This window comes from Topomyia yanbarensis, chromosome 3 (assembly GCF_030247195.1).
Source record: "Topomyia yanbarensis strain Yona2022 chromosome 3, ASM3024719v1, whole genome shotgun sequence".
NCBI classification, from domain to species: domain Eukaryota; kingdom Metazoa; phylum Arthropoda; class Insecta; order Diptera; family Culicidae; genus Topomyia; species Topomyia yanbarensis.
In genome coordinates, this window is record NC_080672.1 from 178,159,408 (window position 1) to 178,172,032 (window position 12,625).

The 12,625-nt window shown below is 39.0% G+C and overlaps 1 protein-coding gene across 2 annotated transcripts in view; it reads right to left on the reverse strand.

The window, feature by feature from the left end:
* LOC131693347 (dynein regulatory complex protein 1 homolog) overlaps positions 1 to 12,625 on the reverse strand; it is a 252,565-nt gene that overhangs the window by 166,206 nt on the left and 73,734 nt on the right. For both annotated transcript variants that reach the window (XM_058981095.1, XM_058981096.1), the window contains exon 2: positions 132 to 304. In XM_058981095.1, the coding sequence (XP_058837078.1) occupies positions 132 to 304 (173 nt within the window). The remainder of the gene's footprint in view (positions 1 to 131; positions 305 to 12,625) is intronic.

Genomic DNA, 12,625 nt, shown 5'->3' on the forward strand with positions numbered 1-12,625 from the left:
CCCGTTGTTCTATTTTCCTTAATCAGCTTACAAAGGATTTCTGAATAGGTATATTTATTTAAAAAAAATCAGATAACTCAGATCACAATACCAAAGACGCATCTAATCATTACTTAGTATGTCATACTCACCCTCTCTTATTTCTGCTTCTTTGACACGCCTTTCCACCTCCCGTTTGTCGTTAGCGACCTGAATGTCTTGAATGAGCTCACGTCCATCTCGTAAAAGTTCTGAAATAACTCGATCACTGTCGTTCAACCTGCGACGAATGTGTTGCTTATCGTCACAATAATCTTCATCGATGCTAGTATATAGAAAAGAAAACACATACATTTGTAGTTACGAAGAAATGTTCATGCAAATTTGTATTATTTACAACATATGACATACTCGATGTGTTTATGACAGTGTTATATATCAGTTTTAACACTCATCTTTTTCTAAGAGTCAAGAATTTCACGCGTGTACAGAAAGCAATTTTCATCAAAGTTGGGTTATTTTAAATTGCTTTGGTATGAAAAATGTCTTACTTCGCTAACTGGGATTAGGTGTGAACGAAATTAAAAGACTTTTGAAAGATACTGGGTAATGTGGCAAAATGAAACAGTTTTTTTACTGTCACGCACACTAAATTTTGATTGCCGAATATCAGCAAAATTTTGCTGAATTTTGCCTTGCTGAAATACCAGCAATAATTCCAGCAAAAAATATTACGCGGAAATTGCAGCAATTCAAAACTGTCAAAATTCGCTGAACTGTCAGTTTGATTTTCTGGAACTCAGCAAAATTACCATTATTTCACTGATTGTTTCAGCAATCAAATTCTATAGATTTCCTGGTTTTCGTCAAAATAATGGGCTTTACTAAAAATCAGCTAAACAAAAATTGCAAAGCTGAACTCTTAGCAAATACAGTTTTGCTGAAAAGTTTCAGCAAAATATTTTGCTGAAACAAAATACAAAAACTTGGTGTGCAGATATATCTGTTTCTTCTTTTTTATTTCTTCACTCATTCTGGAGTATGCTTGATGTAATCTTGAATCAACCTTTTTGCTCGTTAGCATCTTGTGGGATATATTTGGCCTAAATTTTAACTTTATATTCGATCAAACTCGATTAGATATTCAGTCATTTGATTTGATTTCGATTGAGAATCCTGATTCACAGTTTCATAAACACTAGAAAAATAATTCGATGAGATTTATGTTCAAGTTAGTTAACTTTTGGGAATCGCTGTACATTGAACAGAAATCGCAATAGTAAATGAAAAATAATGGTTTTATCTATTGTACCATAATAGCGATCTCAAAACTAAAAGTAGATATAGAACACCTTTACCCGAAAGACGTGTTGCTGTCAATGTCTCCAGATTCTGAACTAAACTGGCAACTCTTATCCCATATTGTGAGGGAAATCTTCAATAAACAGACTTGGATTACTTTGAGAATTTACTGAATGTATGGTCCAGCCTGATATTTTCTTGTTCGTTTTCTGTTGTTTGTGATCCGTGTTCAACGAGTAACAACTCCGGAATTTCTTCTTAAAGGAAATTATGAAACTTGGTTTTGTTCTTTTGAAGTAGAATACTTCTAACGTTTCAATATGGGGTCCCGTTTCAAAAATTTCAGTTGAGAAATTTTCCCAGGCGTGAAATGCGAATATCTTCCGTTCTACTAATCGAAATCGCAATATGTTTGCACTATCTGATCGGAAATTCGTGCACGTATTTCGTATTAAATTTCGGAATTAGTGCGACTACTATAAATAAACCAAAACAAGGATTTTTAGAAAATCCTTCGAAAACACCGAGGAAAATGCGCAATTTACAAGCATATCTCACGCAGAGCCGTCAAAAAGGAGCATATAAGCGTTTCATTACATACGGGAATGTTATATATACAGGTCACGCGAGCTTGTTTTGTATCAGTACCTGAGCTGTATCATGTTTGCGTTCCCGTACCAGGCGTCATCGCAAGGTTCTTCGTGATAAAATCCAGGGAATCACCAAATCCGCCATTCAGCGTCTGGCTCGTCGTGGTGGTGTAAAATGCATCTCTGATTTAATCTACGAATGCTGATGGTGTGCAGGAAAATGTCCTCCGAGATTCCGTGACCTACACTGAACACGCCAAGCGCAAAAGCGCAATGAATGTCGTCTATACTCTGAAGCGGCAGGGACGCACTTTGTATGGATTTGGAAGTTGAAAAGGTAGAACTCACTTGTATCATGATAAAAAAGGCCCTTTTCAGGGCCACCAAAATCATTTCAAAAAATAAGTTTGCATTTTCTGTTTCATGGACTCTTTCTCCCTGGAGAGCAATTTGGGTTAAATCCTAAATTATGATTGATTTCTGTACGCAAATTGCAAATATGGTCAGAAACAAAGTGAAGTGGAAAACATTTTTACTAGGCGCATTCAAAAAAGGTTTCAATTCTCAAACATTTGACTAACGTACATTACTCTCTTTACCCTGATCGTTCGATAATCTCTGTATTAGAAACACAATTTCAATTTTGTTCTTTATCAAAGAACATTACAAGAGCATTTCCTTGGTAAGTCTCAGCGTTCGATTTATGCTTTCTTTTCGGTTTTCTTGGGAAGCAGTACGGCTTGGATATTTGGCAACACACCGCCCTGAGCAATTGTCACTCCGGAGCGCAGTTTGTTCAACTTTTCGTTGTTACCATCACCAGACGTGGGATAATTCGTCTTTTTGTTGTCACGGGCAGCATTTCCTTCCAATTTAAACACTTTAGTAGCAAGGTATTCCATTACAGCTACTAAGTAAACGGCACTCCGACGCGTTCAACATAATGTGCTTGTGTATCGACCAACGAAGAGGAGGAGCTACGAAGAACACATATTGAGGACAACACAAAAAAGGACGAGCTTACATTGTGCTGCAGTCAGGTATAAAAACTCAGCATGCTGTTGCTCACGCTCAGTTCGTTTGCAGCATCGTAACTGTACGTCGGTCGAAATGTGTGCTGTTTGCTGCTGTCAGAAGAGTTGGCCAAGCACGCCGTCTCAGATGGCACCAAAACTATTACCATATACACCAGCTCCCAGTAAATTCCGAACACTGCCCGAACAAAAGGCCCTTTTCAGGGCCATCAATTTATCGACAAAGAATGAAATTGAAGTTTTGTTGTTAGAAGCATCAGAAAGTGGCTTGTCAAGAGCGTTGGATGGTAAGTGAGCCACTTGTGACCAATACCGTCGCTTTCACGTAGAATGGCACAAAATCATAAGGTTTTTGGGATTTGTAGACAGTTTAGTGTAATGATTGAATTTACAAAAATCGAACGTTTTCTAGCGTTTCGATATAGGTGCTCCGTTTCAAAATTTTCGGCCCGAATGCTGCCTGTTTTTTTAAACGTGGAAAATCTGCTGTTGTACTGAATGAAAACCTTCGATTTTTGCGCTGATTGGAAATAGTTGTGACTAATTCTGTAGAATGTACAATTACTGAAAATAACGCATTTTGTGAAAGCAGTGGTTGGTCCGTACAATTCGATTCCAAGCGAGCCAGACTAGTTTTCGTTGGAAGGTCCACCTCCGACAATAGAAGTAAACTATTTTATTTTGAATTCAACTACAACTTTCGCGTGAAGATGGAGCCACTACTATGTTTATCAAAGACGCAAGAGAAATGATCGTAATACCGACGCGAAATCTCATGCACTAAAAAACGATCAATTATCATCACAGGCAGAACGCAATATAGCACGCTTTCCTTCTCGCTTTGTAGGTACCCGGTCAAACCATTCGGAATTTTATTCGGAATCCTGAATGGAGTCAGTATGGATTCCAAATCAAATGCAACAACCGATTCTGAGTCGGAATCGGTTGTTGCATTTGATTTGGAATCCATAATGACTCCATTCAGAAATCCGAACCGGTTCCGGAATGAGTTTAACTGGGTAGTAGTGGAGACTAATTCCCGATAGCGCATCGGAGTAAAACAAACACAAAAACAATTTAAATCTACGGAAGAAGTATGAGAAATCTTCTCGGACCAAATTAACTACAAGGGAAAGCTAATTAGCATAAAAAATTCAAACATTGCAGGTAATACTAACAGGAAAACATTTTATTAGACGGATTGAAATACGGCATTTATTCTTAACCTACCTTAATTAACAGATTTACACGTTTCCGGTTCCTTCCCTCTCTTTCTAGCTTTCCCCTTTTTCTGTAAAGCTAAGTGCGGTCAAAATTTCTACTAGCGGATAAAGTTGCGCTGAGCTTTAGCCACAGCCTAACAGACATAACACTCGAAAACAATTCTTCGTCCGCTTTAACGGTCATTTTAAATATATTTTTAGTTGGGACTGTGGCCGCATTTGAGATTATGATGCCTCTGATATATGGGTAGGTAAACGGGGGATAGACCACTAGTCAAAAATTGTTCCCGAGACTGACGGATAACCCTTTTGCAAATGAGTGGTTAAGACCGTGTATGAAAGGTGGAGCTAATGTTTTAGTGAAATTGACGAATCGATATTCTTCGAAGGAATTTCTTCATAGTGTTATGTCTGTTAGTCTGTGCTTTAGCTTGCGAGCAGCAAAGTAAGCTTTCGAAGGTTCAAGTGCTGTGTGTGTATTTACGAGCACGGATCAATGATCTATTTTTACTCACATGTGTGCGTTATTTAAGGAACAGCGTGGATCTAGCAGAGCTGCATCTCAGCTGGGTGCCGACTGGTATTGCGGCTTCGACACCAACTTCCAATCGCAAAACAAGTAGCAGCCCGTCGATCGGCTATTCGACGCTTTGAAGCTTTTTATCACACAACTTTTTTAATTTAAACCTTCTTTTCACACACAACTTAGCACGAAGTGCAATAAATTCGAATTTCGTTTTTTGACCGCACAAAAACCTTTTCACATTTAAAAATAATACCTTTTGAAATACACCGCGATGCTAAAAAAAGATTTCACACTGCTGGCTCTTCCACGATCAGGATCGAAATGGACGAGTTGCAGTTCTGTAAATCCTCAGATAGGCGTCAAGTGATTCGAGTATTCGTAGTCGGAAGTAAGCATTTTTTCAAATACTATTCTTTCGACGACCATTTCTAATGCAACATTTCCCGACAGTAATGAAAGGATTGAAGGCGCTAGAACGATTGAAGGCGCTAGAACGTCGACTTGCCAAAAAACCGGAACTACAACGAAACGTATTCCAGCAGATCGCGGAGTATCAGCAGAAGGGGTACTGCCATAAAGCATCGAAAATAGAGCTTGCTAATGCAGATGCTAATAGGGTATGGTATTTACCATTAAATGTAGTTCTTAATCCTAAAAAATGGGGCAAAGTCTGCCTAGTTTGGGACGTAGCGGCGACAGTCGACGGAGTATTTTTGAACTCCCGCTTGCTCAAAGGCCCCGATCTATTAACCTCACTCCCTTCTGTAAATTGCAAATTTCGGAAAAGGGCGATTGTATTTGGTGGTGACGTACGCGAAATGTACTACCAACTGCGTATGCGTGAAACAGACAAATCGGCACAAAGAATCCTCTTCCGATTCGATCCCGAGAAATCCCCCGATGTGTATGTGATGGACGTAGCTACCTTTGGGTCCACTAGCTCTCCATGCTCGGCACAATTCATTAAAAATCGCAATGCCGAGGAATATGCAACACTGTTTTCGGATGCGACAAAAGCGATTGTTGATCGACATTGCGTCGACAACTATTACGACAATCTCGACACCGAAGATGAGGCGGTGCGACGAACTAAGGAAGTCCGTTACATTCACTCGAAAGCCGGCTTTGAAATCCGGAATTGTGCATCAAATTCAACAGATGTTCTGAGCAAGCTGGGAGAATCCCATATCGATAATCTGGTACATTTTTGACAAGATAAAACCACCGATCAAGTGCGACTTTTGGGGTTAATCTGGAATACGGTCCAGGATGTTTTGTCCTTTTCGGTCCCGTTTCAGAAGGATATGATGCACCAGGAAGAGCAACCAACTAAAAGGCAGGCTCTCAGTGCGGTCATGTCGCTGTTTGACCCTTTGAGCCTGCTAGCACCTGTACTGTTTTGGGCAAGATGCTAATTCAAGACCTTTAGAGGACCGGATGCGAGTGGGATGAGCTAATCGACGATGAGACATATCCCGCATAAAAGAGAGCAATAAATGGATTATTTGTATTATAGTTTTTTTTCACAATTTGACATATTGTGATTCGACAATAAACACGCCACACCGTAAATTGTTTCCGTCATTTGGGATATTGTTTTCAGCCGGATAACAATTTGGGGAATATGGCGTTAGGTTATGTTACAATACAAAAACTATTCTATTCTAACTATTACACAGCCAGTATTGAAAAGCATCCGGGAAAACACTGTAATTACACTTTAGTATTTTTCTTGTCAACATTAATATTTGAAGCATATTATGTGTTATATGTCACAAATATTAAAACAGCCAGGCCTACTGTGCAGAGTTTGGTTTATTTATTTATTTATTTATTTATTTATTCTTATTTTTCATCTGACCTATGTTGGTCTACATGAACTGTAGTTGAATGGGAAAAGCGCATTGCAGGATATACTTCAGAAGCAATCCTCAAATGGGCGTAAAAACCCATTATCTTTTCATATATTCACACCTGATTACAATGGATTCACACTACAATAAAATATAATCACATAGTACACAGCATTACATAAATAAAAAATACAAATATTACAAAAAAATGAATCGTAAAATCTAAGTCAACCTTCTTAGTCTATTTTTGAAAACATCACAAGATACAGAAAAGTCAAAATGGCCATAGACACTATTAAAAACATTACACATCGCCCTAATGGGTTCGTTTTGACCGTACTCGGTGCGTTAAAACTCGAGTCTTAGAAAGTTATGCGATCTGAGACTTCTCGGCGGCACATTGACATTTATTTGTGAGAGAATATCTGGAGCATCTATTTGGCCAGTTAATATCTTCCCAACAAATACTGCTCTAAATGTGTTCCGCCTTTTGGCTAGAGTTTCCATAACGAGCAGACGACAACGATCGATGTACGGTGGTAGCTCTGTTGGGTTACGCCACGGCAAAGTTCTAAGAGCAAAACGGAGGAATCTTGCCTGCACTGCTTCTATTCGGTTGATCCAAATGCTTGTACACCAAATGGGTGCTGAAGATTCCAAGACAGATCGCACAAGTGAAAAATAGAGTGCCCGCAAACAATATGGATCAGTTAACTCTTTGGCGATTCCTATAATGAAACCGAGATTTCTATTTGCCTGTGCTGTAACATGAGAGTAATGATTTCTGAATGTCAGTTGTGAGTCCAGAAGTACACCGAGATCTCTGACAACTATCATTCTCTCTAGCGATTCCCCGGAGATGGTGTAGTTCCACAGTATTGGATTTTTTCTACGTGTAAAAGATATTATGGAGCACTTGGACACGCTGAGAGCCAGCAAGTTGCGATTACACCAACTACAGAAAGCATCTAAGTGTTGCTGTAGTTCCTTGCAATCTTCTATTGACCGCACAATAAGATATAGTTTGAGATCATCGGCATATATAAGTCTACACCCAGGAGGTATAACAAAACAAACGTCATTGAAGAACAACGAGAAAAGCAACGGTCCTAGATTGCTCCCTTGAGGCACTCCCGATAAGTTGATGAAACTGTATGACTCGTTATTTCCTAATTTTACAGACAGAGAACGATTTACGAGATATGATTTAAGCCACCCTATAAAATTTTCCGAAGCGCCCAGCCGCTTCATCTTTGCCAGTAGAAGAGAGTGATCTACACGATCGAATGCAGCCTTGAGATCCGTGTATACAGTATCAACCCGAGATCCAACTTCAATATCTTTAATACAGAGCGAAGTGAATTGGGCTAGATTAGTAGTTGTCGATCTACCAGGAAAAAAGCTATGTTGGTCCTTCGATATATATGCTCTGGTCTCACGAAACAGCACATTTCCTACTAATATTTCAAATAACTTTGAGTCAGCGCAGAGTTAAGTTATGCCACGAAAGTTCGCAACATTTTGCTTATCACCTTTTTTAAAAACCGGAAACATAACTGATTTTTTCCAACAGACGGGGAACGTTGATTGCGACAGCGATTGGTTAAAAAATAGTCTTAAAGGCGTACACAATGCGCTTGCGCATCTTTTCAGTATAATGGAAGGAATACCATCTGGTTCTGCCGATGTTGAAGACTTTAGCTTTCTCATAGCAGTTAGAATATCTTCGTCAGTAAATTGAATAATGCCTAAATTAATTACATCATGAGGGACATCCTGAAGACTATGTTCCATCTGAGTGGAGTTGGCCGAGACTTTTTTAAACACACTTGAGAAATGCTGCGCAAATAGGTCACAGATGCCGTTTGGGGTACTTGATGTTTCATTTGCAAGGAACATACTGGAAGGAAGCCCATTTTCTTTACGTTTCCCGTTAACGAAAGACCAAAGCTGCTTTGGATTTTGTTTCAGGTTCGATTGGGTTTGTGCGACGTGTCTTGAATAGAGAAAGCGATTATATGTCTTGTAACTGTTGCTGGCTTCAATAAACTCTCGTTTTGTGAGAGGGTTTCGTCGGTTGGTGTAATGCCGAAGTGCAGCTGCTCGCAGTCTTTTCAGTTTACGTAATTGACGATTGGACCACGCTGGTTTTGGTCGGGGACGTGATGCGGGAACATGTAGTTTGAAAAGTTGTTTTAGGACCAGTGAAAGTTTTTCTACGGCAACATCTACATCGATCGCGGAATTCAGCAAAGTCTCCCAATCGATTGCCTGCAGTGAGTTCTGGAGCCTATTGAAATCAGTTTTTGAAAAATTGAACTCCCTGACATCTAGCATTTCGTCATAAACAACTAACTGGGGACAGATCTGCGTTACCAGAAGAGGAGGATGGTGTGCGTCACAAGCAACTAACGGCTCAAGGGCTTCTGAAACGGTGCAGTTAATAGAAGCTTCTTCATTTACTAAAAGGAGGACCAGGGTTCGATTTCGTCTGTTATTTACTGTACACATTTGCAGCATGTTCGATACAGACATTCCGTCCAGTAAGGCAATACTCGCTCTAGAGAAGGTTGATTCAGAAGGGTCTGGGAAGGCATAGCCGGAGGAGGTACTTTTCCATAGAATTCCAGATTGATTATAATCACCAAACAGTAGATGAGCCGTGTTGGGTTGAATGGAAGTTGCGATGTCAAGTGCTGAGTCTATGTGCTTCTGAATAATATCTGTATCACATGCGGAGTCAGGGGGAATATACACTACACCAATACAAATATTAGTATCGCGACCGCGAATATCTACCCATAGTTGTTCGAGATCGGTTTCAGCAGTTTTATGTTTAGACAAGAGCCGGTTGGACACTACGATAAGCACACCGCCACCGCGTTTTTTTCCCTGTACTGTCTGGATCGCGATCGTCACGGTAAGCCGTGTACTTTGAGCCGAATAACTGGAGTGAATTGATTTGATCATTCAGCCACGTTTCGGTTAGAACAATAACATCATATTAGGCGTCTGAAACAGCGATGAACAACTCGTCAATTTTGGTGCGTAGTCCTTTCACGTTCTGATAGTAGATACTAAGATGTTCCAGCAAGTAATGTCCTGACGGTTGAGCGGTAGAAAGGTGAGCGGCGATGGCGTCCACCTGTAATGGGGGTGGGTTTTCAGCGGGAGCAGCATCTGTATGTCCTACATCGGAAGAACATATACATTCATTGCATTTACCTGACAGGGAAAGATTGCTACCATAACATAAAAGTTCCGTGGAGAGCAGAACGTCGTTGATGGAATCTGGCTGATTGCACCCGTCGGAATGATGCAATTGAGGATCTAGTTTAAGGTGCGCAGTATCTTGAGTTGCTTCGGGAGGACATATACCCTCCTTAGCTTTACCTGACCGGGAAAGGTCGCTGCCATAACATACAAGTTCCGTAGAAACCAAAAGAACGTCGTTGATGGAATCGGGCTGAATGCACCCGTCGGCATGCTGCAATTGTGGATCTAGTTTAAGGCGTGCAGTATCTTGAGTAGCTTCGGGAGGACATATACCCTCCTTAGCTTTACCTGACCGGGAAAGGTCGCTGCTATAACGTACAAGTTCCGTAGAAAACAAAAGAACGTCGTTGATGGAATCGGGCTGAATGCACCCGTCGTAATGCTGCAATTGTGGATCTAGTTTAAGGTGCGCAGTATCTTGAGTAGCTTCGGGAGGACATATACCCTCCTTAGCTTTATCTGACCGGGAAAGGTCGCTGCCATAACATACGAATTCCGTAGAAATCAAAAGAACGTCGTTGATGGAATTGGGCTGATTGCATCCATCGGCATGCTGCAATTGTGGATCTGACCGGAGAAGGCCGCTACCGGGCTGACGGGCAAGTTCCGTGGGAAGCAGATATTACAATACAAAAACGACAATTTTTTTCGAACATTTTTTTTCGTGAACTATACATGTACAATGCCACAAATAGTCGCTTAGTTCCGAGTTTCTACTATTTCTCGTATAATTCAAATATAGTTTTCTAGTGAAATACTATACAAATAAAACGAACAATATTGGAAATAGTTATAGCTAATACAAATACAAATATGTATTTGGTTATAGTATGTTTTTGTCATTATACTGGCCATGTCCACCATAGGTTACTATAATGCAACAATATGACTAATTGTGAAAACAAATTTCGGTTAAAATGATCAACTTAGCAGAAGCGTACAGAAACTACTTTATCGACGCTGTCAAAAGGATAGGCAAAATTAAAGAACCTTACTATGTTGGTATTTTTCGCATTTATTTATCACATTTGTAATGCTCGCATATAGTTTTAACTCTATCGATATTTAATAATCGAGATTTGATTACCTGCCATCTGGAAAGTGTTGACATCTATGGTAATGCCGCTTTATCTAATTGAGCTATTTCCGCTATCGAGCAAAAAACACAATTTTCTTCATATTATTGTGAGCTCATCCCACCAGCTGGGCAAAACGGAATTAGCTAGTACCGATAATCATGAGTGGCATAATGAATAACCATGACCATAGGAGAATAAAAACATACCATATCGCCATACTATCTACATACCATACAGGATGTATGGTATATACTTGATTAATTTTAGTTGGTAATTTTATGTCCAATAGAGACAAGTTATCATCAGGTAGTACAGTAGTACCTTAGATTGTACCATTATTTTGCCTAATTAATTCATCAATTTTTTGTGCTTTTGCCATAACAAAAATTATGTGCTTAACATTATGATCATTTATTTTAGCAACCCCGCATAGCTAAAAACCATTTGACATAGTTCGAACAATAAACCTGTGTTGTGGGATATAGTAGCCATTAGAGGTGTTGCTTTTATAATGTTCCTACAATATAAACTTAGATTTTATTCAATGAGTATAACAATAGTTCTATCATATCCCCAAAAGTAACGACGAATTGAATGGTTAAATTACAGTAAAACATTATCCAGTACCATATGTGATATTTTACATGTTGATGGTCATGTTAATGGTTCGAATGTTAAACAAACAATATCTAATATGGTTTCGCTAGTAAATAAAACAGTAAATAGACATTATGTGGGATTGTTGAAATGTATTATAATGTATAATGACATCCTCTCGCGTAAATATTTAGAAAATAAAGCTTATTATTTCTATTTCTATCATTTACATAAGGTTGACCGAAATATTTTTGCAAATTGAGTGAACTACATGCTACCAAGGATTGAACTGTTATCTGATATTGTAAATATTTAGAGTACGTATGCAAATGGTTGCAATAGAAATATTAAATTTATGTTATGAAGATTTATAAGAGAAGAGTTCCTAACACATTACAATATATTGCAACAATTTCACATAAGGTCTATTTACTGTATTGTTAATAAGCGAAATCATTTCAGATATTGTTTGTTTAACATTCGAACCATCAAAATGACCTTCAACATGTAAAATATCACATATGGTTACAGTACTGGACATTGTTCTTTTATAATTTAACCATTCAATTCGTCGTTACTATTGGGGATATTGTAGAACTATTGTTATATTCATTGAATAAAATCAAAGTTCAAATTGTAGGAACAATACAAAAGTATCAGCTCAAATGATCACTATATCCCATAATATAACTTTATTGTTCGGACTATGTGACAAATGGTTTTTAACTATGCGGGATGCTGAATGGCGACAGTGGACGGAGATGTTACTGGAAATTGAGCGACTACGAGTTCCCAGGTCTTATTTAAGAACTGTTAGCTCAGACGACTGCGGGCAAATTCAATTATACTCAGGTTTTTTTTACGCGGGGGATACAGGCCGCACAAATGAAAACCGCGTAAATGAAAACCGCGTAAATTTCAAAATCCGCGTAAATGAAAACCGCGTAAATTTCAAAATCCGCGTAAATGAAAACCGCGTAAATTTCAAAATCCGCGTAAATGAAAAGCGCGTAAGTTTCAAAATCCGCGTAAATGAAAACCACGCAAATTTCAAAATCCGCGTAAATGAAGACCACTTAAATTTAAGAATCCGCGATAAAGGGAACCTCATTGATGGATACCGCGTAAATTCCAAAATCCGCGTAAATGAAAACCGCGTAAATTTC